Raw genomic sequence first — 25,094 nt, 5'->3', positions numbered from 1 at the left:
AGGTGCAAAGGACATTTGCATTGGTGTGTGGAGTTCTGTACTTCTGACCTTCCTCTTTCTTGCCCCCCTCCCTTCAGTTGCCTTCTTCTGTGGGATTTTTTTCAAGGAATTGGGAAGAAATTCAGTACATGAAGAAGGCTTTAAAATTAAGATAGGGTCTGTGTGAAATTGGCTGAAGGATTGGGTTGCAGAAAAAAAAAATATCAAAGGGGATGGATAAAGACTTGGTAGCAAGTGCACGGGTAGAAAATAAAAAAACCTGTGATGAATGAAGGTAGCTTGGGAGAAGGTTAACACAAATAGGAGCAGGGCCAAGAAGAACAGAGAAAGCCTTGAAAACTTCCTTGAACCACTAACACATGCACAGAGTGTGGATGCTTGGAGGCCCTTTTCTGAAGGCAGTGAGGAGGAACTACATCTCCATACTTGAAAAAAACCAAACCCCAGAAGATTTAGACCAATTCATTTCCTGATTTATCTGGGAAGAAAACAGGTCAAAGTGGCAAGTCCAGAGGACGGGGCTCTCTGCAGAGCCGTTGTGTCCTGGGGCACCTTGCCTACATCCGCTTGTCCAATCTGGCATCTAACGCTCATGGATTCATAGTAGAGTACGCCTAGCTCCAGCTGTACACCTTCCACACCAGCCAGGACAGCCTAATGACCCCTGTGCTTAAAAATGCCTGATCTGAGGGCACGCTCCCAGTCTACACTGTTATACCCTGGTCCTTCACGCATCCTCCAGCACCCCCAGCTACCTGTGCTTGTTGCCTGACTCTGAGCTGTATGTGTGTTCATCATGCTGCTTTGACAAGCTGAATCCTGTGCTTCTCATCACTTAACCCAATATTTACAACATCACGCGTCACCGTGCTCAGTTAAACTAAAAGATTCAGTTTGCTTTCTGGCACAATGCACCCAAATAGTTTAGAAAGAAAAAGAAAGTATTGCTTTGCATGTTTTTTCTGCCTTACTCTTATGATCCATGAGGTTAACATTTATTTGCTTAGACATTTACCGGTGTTTATAGAAGGTCTGGTAAGATGAACACAAGACCTATGCTGTGAGGTGGGGGGTGAGATCATCTCAACAAGGAGCTGGGAGCTGGGAGGGAGCAAAGGAGCTGCTAGTCAAGAGGTTGTAGTCTCTTGCTTGTATCTTTTAAAGGCAATACCATACACAACAGCATGTGGAAAAACAAAAGCTATCAGGAATCATTTACGGATATAGATTAGGATTACTTTTAGAGTGGAAATTAGAACTGGATTTATATAGCTCACTGTATCTGGTCACCATACTACTACAGAGGTTATAGTAAGATTGTCAACAAAACCTCCTTTAAGAAAAATCTGTGTTTGTTCAAGCTTCTCTCTCTCTGCACTCTTTTTGGTATCACAGAAACATGTGGAGATAGATCTGTAGCCAAATACTAATCCCATAAACCCCACAAACACTAACTAACACCATCTGTGGCAGTTTTTACTGCAAATTACTACAACATGTGAAATGCTTCTCTCAGTCTGATAAGCAGAGCCTTGTCATGGGAATAGTGTCACAAGTCCTCCTTGCACCATGACACTCATTTCCAGATGTCTTTGTTTTAGATATATGGGAAAAGATGCTTTATTTTATCTCTCCAGTAAACAGGACAGTTCATCTTCTCAGTGTGCCTCGAATGTCAATGCAAAGCAGAAATGAAAGAAATCAAAATAAGCAGCAGGGGTAGCATATCTGTGAGTAAACCATTTTCTCCAGCACAAAAGCTACTCCCCAGATGCCAGAAAGCCTTTTTTATCTGTCCTCTCCTGCTTGTTCTCAAGGTCTGACTCCCTCTCCCTTGAGCTTCCCCTTGAGCTTCCAGTAGTACTTTTGGCAAGTAGGAGAAAGTGGGAAGAATTGAGGGGGGGCGGGTGGGTGGGTGGATAAGGAAACCCACCTCAGCCACAAGCAGACGAAAACAGTGGGAGCAGGAAAAAAAGACATGGACAAACAGCCCATCATACTGCGTTCATATCTTATTTGCTTGCTTGTCACATAAAATATTCCCTCCTGGCAGCTGCGGGCTGTTTTGCCGCAGACATACTTTGCCATCACCACTTTCAGGAGATAGTGGGGATGGGGCTAGAAGGGTTTTGCTCTGAGGATTTCCCTTCCATCTGAAACAACAATACAGGTTTATTTGTTGAACTCTTTCCCCCTAACTTTTGTACCTGCAGAACAGTCATTTCTTATGTGTCCACCATCACTTTGGGCTGTCTTAAAGTCGCTGGGCAGCACTTTGCTGGGAATAGCTTCTTGCCTGTTGGGCACGTTTGGCTTCTCTTCAGAGACATGGCAGCGTTTAGTACTTTTCTAGGCAGGAGGCAGAGAAGGTGACAGCAGAATGCATCCTCTATCTGAGCAGGCACAAATGTGCTTTCAACAGTCAAACCCACCAGGAAGCACCAGGTTAAGATTTATAAATCCCTAGAAGCATTTGCTAACCCTGGCAGCCAGAATGCATCGTTTTGGAGTTTCCCATTTTGGGGAGCAGCACGACACCTTTATTTTCCTTGATTATTCCTATCAGCTTCGTTAGGTGCTAGGTCTGATGTGCTGACCTACCACTACAAGAGCTTCCTCTTTCTCCTGACTAAGGAAAGTCAGCTCCTACCCTGGGTGCTTGGGAACCTCACCAGCTTAGATACTTAGAAGAAAACTGACCGATAATTAAAAAGCTTCAAATTTTTGTGTGTTTTCCCTGTGCACTTTGAAGTTCTAGGAAAAAGCCTAAATTTTCTTGGAAAATTGAAAAAATATTCTGCTTGGAGGTAGTTCTTATCAGAAGTTACAGTTTGTGTTTTACGAGCTGTTTGATGTTCACTGTTTATGGAATGTTATTGGAAGTCATTACGTTACTTGGAAGATGACTAAATTATTATGATCTTACCAGAAGTTGATTGCTAGCTGACATTACCATTAGAGCTGAGCTGGTGAACAGGATATCAAAGGGAACACTGACCTAATTAAAAAATAAATGAGGGCAAGGGAATAAAGATCCTCTTTTGATATAAGCACCATTAGTGTAATAAAGGAACAATAAAAACCCAATAAAAACGTGCTTAATTGCAAATGTTCAACTTTTTCTTCTAAGTGTTAGAAGCTCTTTAAATGTGAGCTGTGTTTTAAATCTCAGGGGATTTGGAATCCTCCATGATAGAAGCAGTTTGTCAAATATTTGTAATTTAAATAAAAAGAAGAGAAAAAGTGCAAACTGTTCCCATATTGTCCAGGACCATTAGAGCGATGTGCCAGAGGTATGCTGCCAGTGTAAAAAAACACGTAATTTTTATTGCTTTGGGGACAGGGATGGAAGGAACATGTGAATGAATGCTAAGAATGAAAAGCTGTGCCTGAAGCCTGATGGGAGTTTAGTTTCTTTTGATACACTCAAAACTGTGTCAACCCTTTCCATGAATATTTCATTGATTTTTAAAAGGAAAATGATCATGGCTGTAATACATTACTCTTTTATTATTATTATTATTTTTAAGTGTTTTCAAAATACTTCATTCATTCCCTGCACCCTTCTGCATTAGTCTACAGAAATACTGTGCTGCAGAAAGGGTTAATAAGAGTCTGAATAAATCAAGAATTTGATATATTCTTTAGATGTTAAGAATGAATGAATTATGTTCTAGTTTTCAATCAGTGGAATCATTGACATGTATAGGACCACAACTGGTCTGTAAGTCCACATGTGTACTTTGAGTTTTCTAGGAAAGGTGGAGTTTAAAAGACCTGTAATTGCTATGCATATTCAAAAAGCCAGGAGACTAGATGTCTCATGGGACAGGATAGTGGAATACCAACCTTTTTCTCTTCAGATCGGTTGCTCAAACTCAGTTGTGAGAAACAGTGCTCAAGCACCGTTGCCATTCAGAGGGTGTTTAGCGATGTGAGGAAGAAATGGCTGCGTTTCCTAAAATAGTTTCCCACAGCATGCAGAATTCCGCATGCCAGCACAGCCGTTGGTACCTTGCTAACTTGGACAGCTAATGAAAATAGTCTAGAGAGGAACATCAAAAAGTACATTTGTTTTGCTGGGCTGTTGAACATCCTCTGTGAAGAAACAGAAGATGTCTTGTGTGGTTAATTCCCTTGGGATTTGAGAAATCAGGTGAACAGCAGTAACATCCCAGCACTATCCTTGGGGAGAAAAAACTGCTAGGGCAGAGGATCATTATTTCAAATTCCTTGTTTGTAAATTGCCAATCTGATTCTTTCTGAATGTTAGGCAAGCTCAGAAGGCAATTTTGGTTTGTACCGTTGTGCAAGAGATAGGCATATACGGGGCAGCGTGTATGAATGACCTCTGTGGGATCTTCCTTCGATAGTGCATCCATGGAGAAATTTTGCATTTCCATTAGGGCAGCAAGGAAAGCGAAATCTCAGACAGTCCCAGATGAAACGCTTTATACTATCTATGGTGAACCCTTGCTTTATTCTCCAGTGACATGACAACTTCTGACCTTAAGGTTAGGAAAGGAGGTCCTGTCAGCTGGTACGTTTAGGGAACCTTCTTCTTCTGCAGCCCAACTGGGACACAGAGCAGGAGACAAAGCTCTAACTTGGATCACCTTGGAAAGTGACATCCTATGCTTAGGTCTGCGCCGATTTTTGCCTTACAGCAGCCACGTCAGAGCAAGTTCATCCATCAAAGGTAACAACTGTCAAAACCAGTTGTTCTAAAAAGCTTTCCTGTATCACTGCTTCGTTTTTACTTCTGCCTCCTCTGCAGTAGAACTGCAAAAGGATTGAAGACGGCTTGCTACGCGGTTGTTGCTGCGCTTACTCTAATGGAATACTGGCTTTTGAGTTACTAAGCCATCAGACACTACTGGCTCCAGTTTGAATGTCTAGTTGCTTTTAGTAAGGCCTGAACTTCTTGTCTCATTTAAAGCTGCGCAGTTTACAAAACCCATAGGTTAACCCGTGTCCCATGCAGAATACTGGAGAGAGACTGGGAGGGTGGATAGTGGGGGGAGTCACAGAACACCCAAAGAGACCACAGGGAAAGAGAAGCAGGGGAAGGAACCTGAAGAGGGAGAGATCAGCCCCATGGTGTGACAAGGTCTGGCCCTAAGGGACATGCTCTAGAGGAAAGTCCAAATGTCCAAGTATAGAAAAGAGGAAAAGGAGATGAGACAAAGGCTATGCAGGGGCACGTCCATGTTGTGGCTGTTCTGTGCCTCAGATGATACTTGACAACTCAGCTGCTTCTGCGAGTGCTCAACAAAACCGTAAACTGGTTAGTAATGTAGAAACGCCAGTGATGCAGACAGTTTGGGTAAGGACCAGAAAAAAGTGCCTGTTCCAGCCTATCATTATGGTTATTATTTCAGACAGAGCTCTTGCAACCTAAAGTCAGCTACAGTTTGCCATGTTAAAGCTGTATACTTAAGCTGTTTGCCTCAGCTTTCCGATAAGGACAGGTCAAAAAGTACAATTTAAAACTACATACATTTCCGCTTTTTTAAAATATTCTACCGTATTTAGCAGAAGTTATAAAAATGGTGTTTAAAAATCCCTCCCTGATACCTTCAGCAATTTCTGTAATCCTGCAAGACTTCCAGAAATCTTTCCATACAGAAAATCTTTACCAAGTAAATGGACATATGTCCTTGCACACAGGGGACTCGAGCTTTGAATATTTAGTTGAATATTTAGCTGTAATGGTCTATATGGTACAGCTAATCCTACATAAGGGCAAAAATTAAATGCAGCTATGAGATCTATTCCACACCGTGGCAAGCTATCCTCCTACTTTGTCAGGGATGCACGACTGTAGCACAAGGTTTAATCATGCCTGTTGATGCTTAAGCAATTTCATATCTACAAGAAAAGGCAGTTTGCTTGTGGCTTTGAATTCCCAGATTCTCAAAAGAAAAAGTGCCTATTTATTTTCTAAGCACATTGAGCTACCAGAAAAGGAGATAATTTTAGAACAATTAAGAATTGTTTGAAAAAGGGGACTGTCAAACTGATTACCTTTAGCTATTTAGATGCAATAAAAAGAACATAAAATCATAAGGATTTCTTAACAGTAAAAGAGCTTATATTAGAAGAGAAATTAGCAATTGCCCTGTTGATTGGCAAAGCTGACCCAGCTGCACAGAGTGAGTTTGAAGCCTGTGATTCTTTCCAAGGTGAATACAGTGACAAAATGATGAGGCATTCTCAATACACATCTATCTTAATTAAAGCCTACCTCCCTGTGACGATGATACAGGCAGCCCAGCTTCTCCAGACACTCCCAGCTGGCATCAATCTTGTTGACAAAGACACTTCTTGAGAGCATGTGCTGTTGATGTTTTTTCTCTCCCATCCGGGGCTTTGAAGCAGAAGCATTCCTGTGGGCTTCAGGAGCCCTGAGGAACAGTGGCTCAGCACTGCCCATTAACCACTTAAGTGTTTGCTAAGGGGGTACCTAAGGTGACCTGACACCGGGCTTGCTTTTCCTAGCTAATGCTTGCAATTAGCATTCCAATAGTCAGGGCAATTTACCTTCACTTACCTCCACCTCGCTGAGCTGCAGCTTCAGGCTGTTTCAGAGCAAGACTTTGGGGTGTCACCCTTGACAAGTTTTCCATGTGCCACCTTATTCCACTGATATGCTTGATGAGCAGCTGACAAATTTAGGAGACCGATAGAAAACTGTGGCCATAATGCATTTATCTCAAGCAGTTGTGTGTCAAATTGTGCTTCAGTAGTTACAGGCAATTTATGTTAATCCACTTACAAAAATACTAGATAGAATCTCAGGAACAGTTCCAAACACATGTGGAGTTACTGTAGGTAAATATTTTTGGCAATGATGTGCCAAAGCATTTACATTAAACCAGCAGAGATACTTGCTTCTTAATTGCACAGGTTTCTGTTAAATGATTTTAAAGTGTGGAAAATGAGCGTGTCAGCTATGCCATTAAAATTTAGTCTGATGAAAAATGTCAAACAACTTCCTTATGTACATAATTTTTTAATACAACACTCCTCCTTAGTTGGCAATTCAGTTCATATAATTACAGTTACACAGAAAAATTAGATAAATTTGGAGAAATACTCTTTTTAAAATCCCTTTATTAAGGAAAAAAAAAAGAAGAATCTGTATGTAGATAGTAGTAATTTGACAAAGACCGTAACTTGACTAGTTTAAAAGCAGAATCCAAAACACAGCCGTTTCCTTACACCCAAGTTGCTTAGACTGGACCGTTTTGTTTTAAATCTTGTAAAGTCAGTTCTGAAGGACACCACCCCCACAGGATCTAAATACAAAAGTGTTAGATTAAGAAAAGTAACTTTTTGAAGTCTGGCTGTGAGAAAACTGATACTGACAATGACATCTTAATGTGTCAATGATGAATAAATACAAGAACTTAAAATCTGAACCACCAGCAATCTCATACATCATTCTCTCTTTTTTTTTTTTTAAAGAGTATATAAGAGATTCAAATGTCAGAACTATAATGTCAGAACTGTTTATAATGTCAAGTGATGCATGTTGCATACTCTTAGTATATTCCATTGATCAAACCAGAAGCTGGGATAATAATTGCAGATGATGGAGCACATTTCATGTGCAAATGGACGTAGATTTGAAGTGAATTTGCAAGAAAAACATTTTCATATTGAAATGTTAATAATTGTTCCGTTAAACCTGCACTGATCCATGCACACTTTATTTTGCATAATGCTGATGCTTCTAACAATAATAAATATTAGTGTGATGCCTGCAGGGCACTGTCAGCCAAGGAGGATTTATTCTCAGGATATAATGTAGTAATTTGATAAAACTTGTTGCAGACTTGAGAGAGAATCAATCCCAAGAGAACCAGAGAGAACTGTAATTTTCCCCTTGCAGACAGTTCACAGCAGTTCCGTTTCAGCTCATATAATTATCCTTGCTCTTTATAAACTAAGGTTGAGCTGGTTTTAGCCTGGTTTCCTAAGAAAATGAGGCATAAGTGCTTGTGCTATCTGCAGATGCCTTCCCTGCCCTCCTAACAGCTACCACCTTCAGAGACAATTGAAACGCAGTTTGAAAGAAGGTAGAAGTTTCAAAGAGACTAAAGTGCTAAAAAGCTTTCGCCCAGGTATCTGGGCAGGGCGAAGATACCTAAATTACTACTCTCTGACAGGGAAAGACAGAAGAATTCAGCTGTTAAACAGGCTGTTTGGCAGAAGCCAGCAGTTGCATCAGCAGAGATGAATTGTGATACTTCTTACCTTTTGCCTCACGCAGCTGTGGCAAAAAGCCCAGTGAAAATGAATTGGTTTGAAAAGGAGGGCATGTGAGTCAAAGGACACAAAACAGAGTGCTTACAAAATGATTTGGGTTTCGCTATTCTTTGAACTTCTAATTTTACCCTACAAAGATAACAAAATTTCATTCCGGTGCTTCTATATAAAAGGTTAATTTGAAAGAACAGCAGCTGAACCCTGCCAAAACCATCAAACCATCACGTTATTTTAATTTATGCATGTAATAAAGTCAAGAGCGGTAGACAGATTGTTAAAGAGGATGCACATCTCAGGAATATTAAGCTGGCTGAGGTGTTTCCCAGAGAACTTACTCCAATTTTGAGTACTGATTAGAGCAAATGTTAGGTTAATGGAAACCAGGCTTCATTCTTAATTGATCTGGATAGAACCCAGCCCTACCTAGAAGTTTATGTTCACACTTTAAATAGCAGGTCAAAGAGCCTGTGCTTAAAAGAAGACATTTATTAACTCCATGTTTTCTCTAAAGATTGCATTTTGTGATATTTCCATTATTTTATTGATTAGTCTGAACAGTGTTCATAGAGACCAAGGAAGTTATATGTAATGCATCAAAGTAGCTTTTCTGTTATATATAAGCAAAGGGTTGTGTTCTGTGGCTGCCACAGTTATTACTGAGGGAAAGAATACAGAAAAAAAAAAAAAAAAAAGAGATAGGGAGTCAAGAGTGAAAATTGTTACTCCTGGAGCAGGTTGCTCGATATTGCCCAGGCAGGCTTTGATGACATCGAGCTTTCTGAAAATATCAACTATTATCTTCCTTGAACTGATGCCACAGATGCCACATCTGTCGCTGGATCCTTCAGACGCTGTGCCTCCTGCCGTTCTGTATGACTTTGAGTACGTTGGAAAGGTCAAAATTCTTTGTAATCAATTCCATTAGGCCCTCATCTCCTTCCACGCCATTGATAAATTCTTCTAAAGTCAGTTCCCCTGAAAGGAAGCCAGATACTCCTTAGGAACCCAGAAACCCAGCACTCCCTCTCAAGCCAACGCGAGGCCAGCCGTGCCCGATGGACCCCCTCTGGAAGGTTTCTGTTCTCTGCTGACAGGCAGATGCAGGAAGAGTATTTGCTAATTTTTTTTCCCCACTTTGCATCAGATCCTGGAACTCAGAGTCACCTTTTTTCTGTTAAAATGGTTCAAACACAACTGTCACTGGTCTAAGGCAACTGTGAGTACTCAGTACCTGTGGCGACATAAATGTATGAAGAATGTATCAAGGCTGAATTTAGATGTATGGACCTCACTCAGCTAACTTAAATTTATCTTATAACTGGTTTTAACAGAGATTAGGGTGTGATTTGCTGAGGATTACTAGGCATACTCCCCGTGTTGACTACTTGGATTATTTAGGGCCATAATAAGATGGACAAAAAAGTCACTTGAGTGGTTTGATCAGATAAATTCTTCCAAGCAACTGAAATGGTCATTTAGAATGTGATTTTTTGGGCTCAGGTCAAAATCAGGTAATACCTTGGAAGTTGCAGGACGACTATAAAATCTCTTTTATTGAGGAGCAGGAATGCCTGCTAGTGTTCTTCTTTTCCTGCTCCCTTCCCTGTTAGCGAAGGTGAAGGCCAGTTCTAGTTGTGTGCCTGCTCGCATTGTGCACGGGGACGTACCCAGTTCTCCAGTTAGGAGTTATTCTAGTGATAACACAGGGGTGTACCCAATTCTTCAGTTAGGAGCTATTCCAGTGATACACGGGGGTGTACCCAATTCTCCAGTTAGGAGTTATTCCAGTGATACATGGGGGTGTACCCAATTCTCCAGTTAGGAGTTATTCCAGTGATACACGGGGGTGTACCTAATTCTTCGGTTAGGAGTTATTCCAGTGTTACTGCCTGTTTTTCCCTGAGAGGGGAAACAGAGTTTGGTTTAATACGAAGAGCCTGAGTCTTTCCTCTGGGAACGGTTTAAAGTTTCTTGTTCAAATCACAAGAATGAATAATTTCTCACTGAAATGAGAAATGACAAGAGGCCAGGCAAAGAGGAAAATAGCTGGATGAGTTGGGGCTCCAGCGTGCCGGGGAGCAGCAGTTCAAGTCATGTGCACTGCTGGTGAGTGCTTAGCTCGATGCTTTGGGCTGGTTTCAGATTTAAGCACTCCCCGGAGGTTTTTTTTGTTATTTGGATTTTGTTCATGGCAGCCTTGGAAACTTCATCTGATGTGAAAAAGGAAAATGACCATAATTTTAAAAATGTGAAACCCACTTTCTACCCCTGGGCAGTAAAGGCTGCTTCCTCTTCAGTCATATTGTTATCCCACACCTGGGTTCTGCACCCGGCGTGCCAGCGCCGATCCCCGCGCAGAGCCCACATTTCATTTTTTGCACGTCTGCGCCGAGATGGTGCTGGGTGGTAAATCCACCCACCAGCACACCTCTCTACCCCCAAGGCAGCGCTTGGTACACACTTGGAACACTTGTTTACAATTACCTTTAGTCACAATTCCTGCTGGTTCTTAGGAGGCTGTGCACTTTCTGTGGGGAGGGGGCTTTGGTAGTAGGGGGCTCTCTTTGCTCCAGGGGGGATGTTCTAGTGTGCTAATTGGCATAGTTCACACATACTTCCAGTAATTTTCTGTTTAGTCTCATTAACCATTTGGTTCTGCTTGAGCTTATCTTGTTGTGCCCCAGCTTGACATATTTATGGGTCTGTTCCTGCTCCCAAGGCCAATTTTTGTTAACTGTAAGGATTAACTAACATCCTCTATTTTTCAAGTTCTTTTTTTTTTTTTTTCCCTATACATACTTACTTCTTTTCCCCCTCTCCTTTTTTAAAAAAAGTAAATAATAAATAAATATATTCATATTTATATCACATAAAATAATACTAAAGTAATAAATATTAAAAATTGTATCAATATGGGTCCTCCCTGCACTGGTGAGCAGACTCATATCCACACTATTAAAGTGGAAAGACGTCCCTTGGCAGAAGGTCTGGCTCTTGGGCTTCAACGAGAGGAGCAAGACCCTCTCCAGGGGCTGGCGTGGAGTGCCCTGAGGATGTTTGTGCCTCCCCTCTCAACACCAGAGCCCCTACATAAACCATCCCAGGAGCAGAGACAGAACAAGCCACCTCTCTAAGCTCGTCTGCGTCCTCCTGCGTTGCCACTGGTGCGCTCACTGCCTCTGAGCTCCCATCCCAGGCACTGCCCTTACTGCCCATCTCCTTCTCTCTGTGTTGCCTTTGGCTGGATGAGGGCTCATCAGATGGACATGCGGCATCATTTTCCTCTTTATGCAGGTCAAGTGGTCTTGAATTCCTTCCTCTTGACCCCAGGTTATATATTTAAAAGTACCAATACCAGCATGCAGGCACACAAACACCGCACTGGGTCTCAGATTTCCTTGAGCTAATGAAAATAAATTGCAAAGTCATCAGGAGATTTGTTTTAAGAATCACTCCTTACAACCATGGGATTATTTCTTGTATTTTAATATGAGGAAGGACATTGCAACTTCCTTGTCTATTTGCCCATTTCTTTAATAGGAAGCTACAAGAAAGTAGCATAGTTGAAGGTAAACTTGGTAAAATTTTTCCCATGCCTCAGGTGGAGCCAGTCCTGCTGCCCTGCAGCTATTTAAAAAATAACTTAACTATGGAAAGCAGTTTGAAATGGGAGTATTATGAAGATAGTTTTGAATAATTCATGTTCTGGCATTTCATTCATAAAATGTAAGGCGCAAAAGTTACTTTTTTCAGCTGATGCCCTAGCTTCAGATAGAGTTATTACTTGCAGTAAACATATGGTCAAAGAGGGGGCCAAAGTACAAATAATTATAGAATTTGGGTTAGATTCTAGAATATGACTATTTGGAGGTTTTTGGTAACTTGCCTTCACCTAAAAGATGAGCCAAGCAGGTGGGGGGAAAATCCTCCATGAATTATTCACGTGCATCACAAGATCACTGTTTATACTCCGATGAAATGTCGCAAATAGCTTTTCAAAAAAATAACCTTAATGCACCACATCAGACCAGGAAAATCAACCAAAAATGCCCAGAATACTGGCTGGGATCTGGTTTTGTTCTGCAATGCTTTCCTAAAATTCCTAATTTGTCAATGATTGCAGTAATTGATGTAAAGTGTCATTGCCAGTGGAAGGAGGATCTTCATGATTAGAAGTACAAGGGAAGACATTTACATGAGACGAGTTTTCTATTAGAAAACACTCTCAAGCAGTGAATTAAAGTTTTAGTTTCCAAATGCAAGTCCCATTGGCTTAGTCTAGCTATCTTGAGAAAAAAAGGATAGCATGTGTCTTAGCATGTGTTAACAGTCAGCCTTCAAGGGACATCCAACATGCTGTCCGATCTTTAGAACATGCTAGAGCATATGGTGGCATGCATCTTGATTAGTTTTCTTATCCATTTTAGAGGAAGCCAACACAAATATACTAAACCTCCCCCCCATCAAACTTTCATTTTGCTGTGCAACCAGGGCACACAAATAGTGCGAGACCTCTCTGGTTTAGCCCCTACTGCATGTAATTCCCGTGTCAGCTTAATAGAGTCCGTTAATTTACACTTCACTGTAAAGCTGAAGTGATCTGAGTAAAGACGAACAGATTCCAGCTTTCACTTAATCTAAAAGTCACTTCTTCAGTGGCGTGTTCCACTCCCCTCTTGATCCCAGGCTTCCTTGGGGAGGTAACTCCCTGCCAATGCCAACAACCCCTCGATTCTTACCGTCATTGTTCACATCTATCTTCTGAAATACCATGTTGGTGAAGTCTTCAGCTGACAAGTTGCTGTGGCCATTAATAGCCTGGATAGCCTGAAGGCAGAAAACGCAGAAAGTTCTTTCAGACTTTTTTCCATCAAGTTGTGAAAAAAATACTCTGGCAACTGCAGTCATTGCCATGCAACTCTTTGGATCACCAACCCTTTCAAAAATCACTAAATAAAAAGCTGTTTCAAGTAAATCTTCACTAATGAAGATTGGAAATTTAATTAACATAACACAGCCTGAAGATTACAGACTAATTTACATATCTCTGAAGGTCTTCTGAAATCATGTGGCACCTCTGCTCTGCAATACACTTTAGATTCCACACCAGCATCTTTATCTGGCCCTAGAGAGTTTGGTGTCTTCGGAGAGTGCCCTATCGTCTGTGTGATTTAAATATAGTGTTGTTTTTCACAGCTGGAAGCACGTGCAGAGAAAGCCTAAATCGCTTTTCTATTAAGATATGTTTAACTTAAGTCAGACCAGCAGTCCTGGAAGCTGGCAGAATTTGCTTGTCCTCCAAAGAAATTAAGAAACCCAGAAGTCTCTCTTCTACTTTTTCTGTGGCAAAAGGACCCAATATTTGGAATAAAGGTATAAATGATTATTTTTGCAAAAGTATGTCCCCTTCACTGGGGCAGTCATTTTTGCATTATGGTGTTCATTTGGGTTAATAAAATAGGAGCCTGTGTGTTAATAGTCAGTGGTTCAGGTGCAACAAGCATGTGTTTATAGAGTGAGATTCAAATTCGATATCCCAATTGGTAAGTGACTGGGAAAATACTTGCATATATAATTATAAATATACATGCATGTGTTCTATAATGGGCATACTATAGAATTTGTTTTTCTACACCTGAATTGTCTTGACCTGAACTGTGTTGTGCAAGATAATACACCGTATATGCCAGCTGTTTCTTTCAGTATTCCTGATATGACAATAGAATTAATTACATTTAAATAAAATGTAAGTTAAACCTGTTCAGCACTGATGTGGAATTCTTGACCTTCGCTGTATTTATCTTACTTTGCACAAACAAGTTCCAAAAGGCAGCAAGAATTTTACAAAACTAGGTACACACACTTGTTTGTATTACCAATCCATTCTTCGGATACTTTTGGTGCTTTATATGCCTGACCCTGATGTGGTCTTCAGAAGAAAGTTGTGCCTCTGCCACAGTTACAATGGTTGTAAGTGCTGAGTAAAGCAGTGGTTCCTGAAGTGCTTGAATCCCTGACTACCACAGAATCACCATAAATAATAAAACAAAATAACTGGGCTGTTAAAAGGCATTGAGAGGGTGCATGGTTGTCTGGAAGGAATTTTGATGGTTGATAGTCATTTGTTGGTTCAAAGTATGCATAGCTGCAGGGCCAGGTGAAGTTTTAATAGGACTTCTGTGATTTAACTTAATGCCTCAGATATGGCATATCTTTTCGGACAAGCCCTTGTTTACTGATGCTTAGTATAAGCAGGGCCCCTAATGACTGTGAGCCTGTATTTTTGTTTTTGTTTAGAGCCTGCTGGTTTTAATCTAGCCTAGGTTAAATGGCACAGGCAGGTTTAAGTTAAAGTTCTCGTACTCCAAAAGAGAAGAAAACACACAGATCATTACACTGGTTTAAAAGCCAGATAAGTTGAAAAAGAAATCTTTATATGAAAAGGATTTTAATGCTGTTTTTGAGTAGATCCCGAGAAAAAACTCAGTTGCCTCACTACCTCTGGGTGAAAAATGATGGAGAGTATCTGCAAAAGAAAGATGTCATTAGTCTTAAATGAGGAGAAATCTGGGAGATGAAGCCTCTCCTTCTACCTTTAGAAAGCTGCTCTTTGGAAGGTGATGCATCAGCGTTATTTGTTCGACCCCATGGCTCCGTCTGGCTCCAGTTCCTTTTAATTTGGGCAGTGGCTCTTGAAAGTCTGAAACAGTGACTAGCCAGGCACCAGCAGTGATACAGAAGCCAGGAAAAGTATGTTCCTTGTTTATTATGACATTAAATCCCTATTTAGATTTTATTCTCCCTGCAGCAAAACCTTGATCTGTAACAAGTCCTGTACATTTAGGGAGAGTATTAAGTCATTCATATTTGCAAGGAGCCCTGTAATACCTTTTGGATTAAACCAGCAGGTTGAAAAATACAGAGATCATTTAAAAAAAAGAATTGCACTGCTTTGGTTTTATGGGTTTCAAATGGATCCATTTTCAGCAAAATTCTCTACAATATTTGTATTCACACGGCACTGCATGATTTAGTGGTAAAATTACATTTCCCCAGTTTTATTTTAAAATATGGGCGATGGCATTTGTACTAAACAAATCTAAAAGCCTTTCAAAAAATTAAAATACTGGATTATTTTGATGAGATCTGTATTGTTTCTTGCAGCAAGTTCTGTTTGAGAAGCCAGTTTTCCACAACAGACTGGCACAAACACTTGCAACCAGCTGTTTTATTCATTATACTGCTTCAGTTCCGCTCTGCCTTGTAGTATAGTTTATCACAATAATCTCTCTACCTTTTTTACAATTTTTCACTTTCAGTAAAGCATTGTATCTGTAGAACTATGGGTTAAAGCAAAATACTACTTAGATATTTTTATTTCAGTAAGTGAGAAACGAATGGCAGCAGTGTCACTAGCCAGAACAATTCTGGTTTTACAGCTGTAAAACATTAGGTAAAGTGCAGACAATCCGTTTACAACACATGATGAACCACAGGGGCAATGTACCGTGTCAAATACTCTTGCTATTGGTCATAACTTGCTTACCGTGAATATGCTTATTAGTTCTTTTTTGTCAATACATCCGTTTCCATCAGCATCATATAGCTTAAAATACCATTTCAATTTTTGGTCAATTTTCCCTCGTATGACCAAGTTTATTGCAGCTATGAACTCCAAGAAGTCTATAAATCCATCCTAAGAGAGAGAGAAAAATAAAGCACATTTTAACATTGGGTTGCTGTTTGTTCTGGCAATTTCACAGAAACAGGTCATCGAATTCTCAGTCATACACACTGATTTATAAAGCACTTTAACATAGAAACCTCCTGTGGTGTTTGAAAAGGATGCACTCAACTGGAAGTGCAATAGGAAGGGGTGTTAGCACAGACAGTTTTGTTCTGCCCTGAAAGCCGGGGGCAGCATGGGTGGGGGGCGAGTTGGCTCTGAGCAATTGTTATTGACCTTTTTTTGAGTAGAAGAGAAAGAGGTTTGTGCTAGACACGTGAAAAAGGGGAACCTGAGATATCTGGTTTGGTACTAATGCGATACCTACAGCAGGTTTGCTTAAATTCACATGGGTACTCAGAAGTGCAGATGGTTCTCAGTGCAACAGAGCTGTTCCAGGTGTTACCCATCCCAGAGATCATGTGCTAAGTGTTACACGTAGTAACCAATAACCTGGCATGGAGCCCAGGTGCTGTGGTTTATCCGTGTAAACCCCAGGTCTCTCTGACCAATACATTTCACATGGGATGTAAAGCCTTCAAGTCATAAACTCGTTTCTAAATAGTAAGGATTGGGGATAGTCCTAGGGAAAGAGCATTTCAGATCAATTTGATTTCATATTTTCTGCTTCCTTCTCTGAAGCTACTGATGGAAGCCTGTCAAGGACAAGCCTCAATGGTCAGGTTCCTCAGTTTCTGTGAAAATGTGGTGAGGATGGAAGAAACAGTTGCTGAATTTGGAGAGTGCTTGCTCCAACTGTTTCTCCTGTGCATGTAGAAAGAATTAACAACTGGTAAATTTAATCTTGTGATCTTTACATTGGCCATAATCCAATTGCATGGAAAACCTTGGAAGGGCTGTCATCAGTTTCAGATGGTCTGTGATTGAGAAGAGAAGGCTGGATAAGTACGTAGTAGGTTTAGCATGTTACTAATTTTTATTGTCGTATATCAACACATATCTTGCCAGCTGAGGTTTTGCAATCAGCAGGCATTAATCGGCCCTCAAGACTGTACTAGACTAAAGGAAAAGTCCCGTAAAGGCGCGGTGTGACTCAGTGCCACGCTTGTAGCGCTTGTTTGGATTTCTGTGCAAGGCTTTTTGGTCAGAGTAGCACCCAAGAGGTAAATCCAGTGCTTCAAACACACCAGATTCAATGTGCACGCAGAAATGGTGCATGCCTACCTGGTGCAGCCTCAGCACTGCTTCCCGGACCCGCTGCACACGTTCTGCTGTGGTTGCTGGGTTTGCTCTGATTGCAATCATAGCAAACACAGCAAAGGCAGACGCCCTTCAACCGCTGTTCGGGATTAGATGAAATTTGGCAGTAACTGCATAGTTTTCAAGAAAGATTAGGCCCAGTATTAAAAGCAGATGCTTTACCCAAAAATGACATATCATGTACCACAAACTTTATGCTTCTTTTTGGCACTCCAGCTTGAATTTCAATTTTGCGAGTATTATTCCAAGAAGAGTCTGAACGAGTATTTTGCTGGAGGGCAAGGTTTATTTTTCTGATTACATTTCCATCATCTCATTTGATAGATCTATTAAGAATGTGGTGAGATGCATTTCACATTGCTGCCTTTTTATTGCACTTCATACTACTTGCTGAAACTACAGATTAATTTTAGGCTTGCTGGATGTCCGTGACCAGATTAATTTTCTTCTTTTTCCCTTACTTTTCCCTTTGGATTTTGGAAAATAGTATTTTGCTTGCTTTCTTCCTATGTCTCAGTGTCACTGTGATTGCTCTGACAAAATATCAGAGGTTTAGACAATGTAATAATCACTTTAATATGTTTGGGTATGTAGTTCTGCTCTAGTGGATTGTTTGGCCCATCCTGAGCAGGAAGGGACTGAAGGCCAAGGTCAAAAACCTCCCCTCTGAAAAACACCTGAGATAAATTGTAGTTGCCAGGATAGCCCTGGCCACATTCTGTAGACATGCAAAGACCACTGGCAACGTGTTAACCTCAGCAGCCGGTGCACCAGGAGTAGCAATGCTGATAAAACAGACACATTTAGCTATACAGTGCGGAACCAGAAGTGTTGCACAAAAGCATTGATGAGAAATGTACTGGTTTTCCTTTCCACACCAAAAAACGTACATTGTAGGTAGAAAAGAAAATGCTTATGTGATGTAGAAGGCGATGGCGGTCTTGTTACTCATATACAGAGCTTTCCCAGACAAAGAAAAATACTGCGCTTTTTACAGTAGCATCCAAGACCCTCAGAATAGTACATTAAATAATTTAAGAAATCATAACAGCTACCTATGAAGATCGTCCTGTGGTTCTGTGAGTACAATAGATAATACAATAAATGTGTTATGATGTTATTAAAAGAATACTGCCGTGGTGATTTACCCACCTGCTGCTCTATAACCATCCACAATACCAGTATCTGGGTAGGTCCTCACGTGTCTCTGCACTCTGTAAAACTAAACTCCGTGCAGTGCACACAGTAAAGTCTCTGTGGCTCGTTGGGAAGCCAGTAATTCACAAGCAAAGGGCTAACATAAAAATAACAAATGATAATGAAATAAAATAAAAAAAAAAAACAAAAACAAAACAACCTAACCAAAACAACAACCTCAAACCATAATAAGCTGATTATTGGTAATGGAAGATACTAATAATTTACTTCAGGTGCTTTACTCTGTTGTTCCAAAGGGAAAATTTCTAATATTTTTAATAAATGGAATTAATGCTGGTGAAGTCTAATTATTTGGCAACTTAGGATACTAGCCAGATCTGAGTGACGGATGCATTTCGTGTGTGGAGGCTTATTTTCCATGGCTGTATGGTGCTGGCCCTCCCTTCCTTGGCTGCACCACATTACTGGGATACCGTGGGCATCTGCAGGGTGGGTGGGTGAAGTCCTGCTCCCTTCCCTGCCCGAATGGGCAGAGCCAGCTGGGGCAAGCTCACTGGGTACCCTCTGCATGTGGTGTGAAACAGGGGCCAGAAATCCCCTAATACAGTTCTAAGGAGCAGGCTGGAGAGACCCCCCCCAAAAAAACCCCCCAAAAAGCTCAAAACTTTGTTTACATGCCCCAAAGTTTTCTGAACTTTCTACTTAACCTAGTAGACTTAATTAAATAAAATATATATTATTCTTTTTAGTCTCTTAACGGCCTCACCAGATGAACTAGATGCTGAAGGATGCATTGTGGTTGTGTGCCTGTGCCTGTTGATGCTGTGGTTTATATAATGTGTTTTGCTTTCACTGATGAGTGATTTTTTTTTAAGCTGCCCTGTACAGTTTGATTCACAAAACAAAAACAAAAGGCAGCTCCAAAACTGGAATTTGCTGATGGTAATGATGATGCTGGATGATGCTGGTGTCCTGAGGGCATTGCCAGCCCTGCCCACCCCTGCCCACAGCCCAGGTCTCATTTCAGTTGTTTGTCACTGGCTCTCCTGAGGAGAAAGCAAATTATTTTTTTTAGGAGAAGTTTCTGCTTCAGAGTGTCAGCCGATGCCCAGTTGCTGGCGGCTGCTGGCTGTTCAGTGGGGATGGGGATGTGTCCCCTGTGGGGGCAAACTGGGCAGGGAGGGACCGTGGCGTTACACAACAGCCACCAGTACCCCCAGCGGGGAGCTGTGGGAGGGCATTACCCTTCGGTGCCAAGAATAGTCTTGCTAATCTTCAGAAGCCTTAAAAAACTCTCGCAGCTTCAAACTGTTTGAATACAGCTTAAAAATAATTGACTTGTCAGCACAGCTGATCTTAAATAGCACGGTAATTCAGATGCGGCCAGAAGGATTTGAACTTGGCGTTTTGGCTGCCCAGCTCTTCCCTGGGAGTGATTTCCCAGTAGTGCTGGTGCCATGCTACTGGGACAGCCACCCAGCTCCCAGCACGGCCATGCTGGTGGGGAGGGACAACCTCTGTCCCTGCAAAACCCTAGGGTGAGGGAGCTCATCGCCCTGGGGCACTGAAGGCTCCACCAAGAGTCTATAGACAATAAGCAGTGTCTTGTGTCCAAAATCTGCTCCTGAAAAAAACCTCTCAACTCAACCTGCCACCAGGAGAATAGCTCAGCAGGCTTTACCAGGATTAACAAGGGTGCAAATAGAGATGGTCGAGGTATTTCGAACCTAGGGCTTAGGACATTAAACCACCTTCCCTCCCCACCTGCTGTCTTCCAAAATACTACTACTTAAACCTCAGGAGGCAGGGAGGGGAAGCACAAGTCAAACAGCAGATTACAACAGCTCAGAGTAACCGTGACATTTATAGCTAATCCGATGTGCTTCCCTCTTTCTCTCTAGATCCCCTTTCAAATATAGTGCTGCTTTCTCTGCCCTCAGTGGCCTAAAGAAGGATTCATTTCACTCCGTTTCATCTTCCCACGTTCCCTTGCTTTCTTTTCTGCTTCTGAAGGCTCTCAGGTGTCCCTCAGAGGTTGCATACGCATTATTGAAATATGGAGCTACCAGGGTGACTCTGCTCCTTTGACATCCCTGCAGGCTATGGCCAGAGTCACCGCTTCCCTAAGGAAGCAGAGCCGGCATTTGCCGTGGCTGGGGGGGCCTCTTGGCCAGCAAAAGCGATTTGGTAAGAACGAGCAGGGAATTAGTAGCTGCAGATCGTTAAGTGGTTTTGTGAGAGTTGCACACCCACCGTTATATAAAGAGACCAGGCTGTACTGACCAGACCGTTAGACAAGGTTCTGCGTTGTCCACATGAGGAGGACCTGTGAGATTTGGGGATTTGGAAAATACCAGAACCTTTGCCTTAGAGGAGCTGGAAGTGCAGAGCCAGCTGTGTGTCCTGGCTCTCAGACTCATAGGCCACGCTGGTAAAACCTTAACCAAAATGTTAAGATGAAACCCAATTTTTATTTCTTTAAAATGGACAACTACCCCTCAACTCTCTGCCGTCACTTGTGATTTTCTTTCGGGATTACGGGGGAAGCAGGCGGGCGGGGGTGTCAGCAGGGCAGCGGCGGGGTCCGGTGCTCAGCCTGCAGCGGTGCCGGGGGCTGTGCCGAGGGGAAGCATGTGCGCAGGGACCCAGCCCTCTGCCACCATCGCCCGGATCGGGGGGCAGCTTTCCGCACCCCTCATTTTGAGCCTTTGCCTGTGCTTTTCAGAGCGTCTTTCCCAACTTAAAGCAGTAGGCAAGAGAGAGGAAACTAAAAATAAGCAGCCATGACCACATAACACATTTTCCGGCAAATTTCTTGCTGACAATTCAAGCATATTTTTCTTGTTTGAAAGCCCAAGAATGTAGCAGGACAAGCCTCCAGGAAAAGAAATTTGAAGACCTATATGTCTTCTAGTGGCAAAGATGCTCTATTTGGCAGATTGTCTCGGGTGCTCCTAGATAATATTTTTAGAAATTGATGTCTCAAGGGATCTATGCAAGAGGGCTCCTAAAAGTTAAACACATATAGCATCATTCTGTAAGCAACTCGGTATTATCAGATCAAGGACCTCAGGGAAGGGAAAAGTTAATACTCTCTACCTTCTTTACCTCGTAGGCATTTTTTATTTCTGTAAGAAATGGGACTTGGTAGATCATGTTTTGTCACCAGAAAGCGATTACCAATTTATTGTCACAACATGAGCTTGCGGCCAAGCTAGCTAAACCAGATCATTCAATTTCTGCTGTATTTTTTCTGCAATTATTATTTCCAAAGCGTGGTTCACCAACATCATTGTTAGCAACAAATGTGTGAATCACGATTGCATATTTCTGGATGTTTCAAAGCAACAATTACATGATAAAGGGAAAAAAGAAGAAAATACGAACCTGGAGTAGCTTCTAACTGCTGCACTTATAATTAATAAGGAAATACATAGAAAAAAAAGACATTTGAACTTTAAAAAACTAGTTAAAATTTCTTTAAGTAAGTGAGGCAGATTCTTGAACTGCTTCTCATTAAAATTACTTTCCCCTTTATCATAATATAACAAGTAGTATTTAAAAGTAATTATGATTAATTGTACAGAGTTAATCTTGGCTATTCACATAATGTGACGAAATTACAGCGTTAGCTGGTGATGGTGGTAATACGCTCCAAGTGCTTTTTAAGCTCAGTGAAAGCTGCAGAGTACATGCTAATTTGTTTACACCTAAATGAAAATTTCAAACAGCCCTACAGGTGTCGTTAGGAAAGTGTAGTTGCTTCAGTTTGATGTGCAATATCGGTCTCTGAGTAACTGCAGAGGAAACAAGCCTAAACCCTTTCTTTTGTTCTAAAAACAGCCAGGGAGTGTAGGAGCTCAGGCAGCACAACTCAAAGGGAGACTGTGCAGACAATGAAGATTGTTTTGAAATAAAATTAAACTTCATCATTTTTTCGTATTCCTCCCTTTCTGTACTGACACACGTTGAGTTTTGCTACATTTGCTTCTGCAGGACATTCAGTAAAAATGTATGTGCTACAAACTTAATCAGTGTTAAATTAAAAAAAAAACATGGAAAAAATGAAAAAAAACGTTAAGCCAAAGAATCACTTGATCAAACCTCTAAGTGCTTAACTTTTATCGTTGGGACTTTTCCCTGCTGGTTTCTCTGTATCCAATGCAGTGATTCATTTTCTTTAGGTCTCTTCTGCACCCTGGCACCGCAGCTTGCTGCAGGACCGGGCTGGGCTCTCCCAACCCCCGGCTTTGGGCTGCTGGGTCCCGGTGTGAAAGCGGGCTCCGGACAGCCCGCTGCCGAGGCACCTGCACCGTGCACAAATCCTGCCTTTGGGCCTGGCACGCTCTGCAGTGTGCTGGACCTGCTGCCCAAGCACGGCAGGTCTCCGTGACGCAGCAGCGAGTCTGGACAGGCGGTGACCGTGGGGGCGGCGGGGGCTCTGCAGTGAGGTGGGGGCAGCCCGCAGTGTGCACTGTCCCACCGCCCCACCGCATAGCTTCACCCGACCCCGCCGAGCATCCAGACTGCAACGCGAGGGAAATTCAGCGGGGTTACTGCTTAATAGCACTTGCCTACATGAATGTTTTGAAGTTTTGTTTATAAAGAGAAAATTTCTTGGGCATCCAGATTAACTTTTATGAAATGCAAAAAATACATCAGCCACTGACCTGTGCAATGCTGTGATAGAAATCTGAGACAGAACTCATTGTAACATCCCATTACAGATTCGGCCTTCCGCACTTGATGGTACTGTGCCACTGCTGGGGAATTATCTCTGGTGTAAAACTTCTAGATCATAACTCGTGCCATCAAATCCCATAGTCAAGGATTTGATGGTGCTGATGTTAAGCAAGTGATGATTTTACTGATAATGTTAATTTAGGCTTTTAGCTGGCAATGACACATTATTGCAGCATGTTAGTAATATTACAGCAGTAAGTCCTGTGCTGAACCACTGGAAAACAAAATTAAGATTGTGAAATTACACCAATAATTGTGGGAGGTCCTGACAAGTTAATAGATTCCCTTTTGGAATCAATCTATAAAATTGGATGTAAAAAAATTCTGGAAGCAGGTAAAAAGTAGAACAAAGACATTCTTTAAGAAAGTCTATAAATAAACAGAGTAGTATTTAATGGAACCAGGTAAAATATTAATAGAACATAGTTTCTATTCCATGGAATTTTTTATAAGGGTACAGTACCTTTCAAAATCACTTAAGCATGCTTAAGCATGATGTAACTACACTGCTTTGAACCCAGCAAGGCATTATTTAACCTCCTCTTTATTTACAGTAATCAGACTAGTTACTTTACATTTGAGATAGTTTTATGCAACATTACTCCAGATTAAGGAGAAACAAATGTTTAGGCTTTCTTGTTCTTGTTGCTTTTGTTGGATTGTGTCCAAAACTAATGGGAAGCAGATATGTACATGTACGTGTCAGCTCCAAAAAGCCCAAATATTTCAGGAAGTAAGAGCTGTAGGTCTGAGAGAATTCTTTCTGGCTAAGAGATATCTTGATTCTTCTTTTCTTCTAGCCCTTGTTTGGAAGCTGATTTATTTTTTGACACACAGGCTTTTATTGCTGACTCTACAATGTAATAGCTATGACTATCATGAAAAGAAAATCAGTTTTTCTGAGTTTACTGCCTTGGTTAAGCTGACTTGTTAGAGTAAGCTAAGAAAAGTGTACCTGCCCAGAGAGCCATTTCAGCCTGAAGACATCCCTAACATTGTGTGTACAGCTGAACTTGCATTTGCACAACTATTGGAATATTCAGGATACAAAAGAGGAAAATTGGTTAGGAGAGTTTGGGGAAATATTTCTGTAATTATCATCCTCTGTCACCCTGCTTTGGATAACTATTAACTATTGCACCCAATTCTGTTGCGTCAGCATTGGTAACGCCTGCAAACGTGTAAGGATGCACAGTCTAGGCAGCTCCTTGGGCAGCCTGGCAATTCCTACCACAGCAGCGATTCCTGCTCCTGAGGACACATTGGAACAAGGCAACCTGAGAAAGGAAGCCCAACTGAAGATCAAGTTTTCCAACAAAACGGAGTTAGCAAAGATACCTTGAGCCATTATAATTAATGCCACAAGATGTGAAACCCCTTAATATTTAGGTTCCAGGTAGTGTTTGAAGCGTTGCTGACTAGCAGTCATTTTATTTCATCTTTTAAGAGCCTCCACAAGAACATGGAAGGCAGCCATCACGCAGTGCTAGGTAATCGTTGCCTAGCTGGACCATGCTTGTCTTTGATTAAATAATGTCTCCAGTAGAATCTCTGGCAACTATTTGCCTCATATTGATGACAATAATAATCCTCTGTCTCTCACAGTTCTTAAGAAGGGGGAAAAACTGGAGGGAGGAAACAACTGAAAGACAAATGAAGAGTGAGTTCCATTAATCATCAAAATATTGCTGAAAAATAGCACATCTTTCTGTGAGCACCTGCATGCTTTTCTTGGAATATGAGGTGCAATCACTGCTTTCACAGAGAATTTCATGGCCAGATGATTTGCATTCCTTCTACTACAATACCTGAGAGGATAGACTTGGCTAATCCCATTCGTGTCCCTACAGCCAGAGAGGATAGCATCTATTTATAGCCAGGACACAGGTGATGAAGAGTCTGCCTGAAAATTGGAACTATAAAGACCCAGCAGGACAGTGGGGAAGGAGCTAGGATAAGGAAAAAAGGAAGA

At 41.5% G+C, this 25,094-nt stretch overlaps 1 protein-coding gene across 2 annotated transcripts in view; it reads right to left on the bottom strand.

The window, feature by feature from the left end:
- Nucleotides 1–8,745: 8,745 nt before the first annotated feature.
- Nucleotides 8,746–25,094, bottom strand: part of GUCA1C (guanylate cyclase activator 1C) — a 34,930-nt gene continuing 18,581 nt past the window's right edge. For both annotated transcript variants that reach the window (XM_027807214.2, XM_005440523.3), the window contains exons 2-4: nt 15,821–15,970; nt 13,014–13,101; nt 8,746–9,249 (exon numbers count right to left, since the gene is read on the bottom strand). In XM_027807214.2, the coding sequence (XP_027663015.1) occupies nt 9,119–9,249; nt 13,014–13,101; nt 15,821–15,970 (369 nt within the window). In that variant the 3' untranslated portion in view covers nt 8,746–9,118. The remainder of the gene's footprint in view (nt 9,250–13,013; nt 13,102–15,820; nt 15,971–25,094) is intronic.

This window comes from Falco cherrug, chromosome 2 (assembly GCF_023634085.1).
Source record: "Falco cherrug isolate bFalChe1 chromosome 2, bFalChe1.pri, whole genome shotgun sequence".
NCBI lineage: Eukaryota > Metazoa > Chordata > Aves > Falconiformes > Falconidae > Falco > Falco cherrug.
The sequence above is the reverse complement of the archived record's forward strand: the minus strand, read 5'-3'. Positions and strand labels throughout refer to the sequence as shown.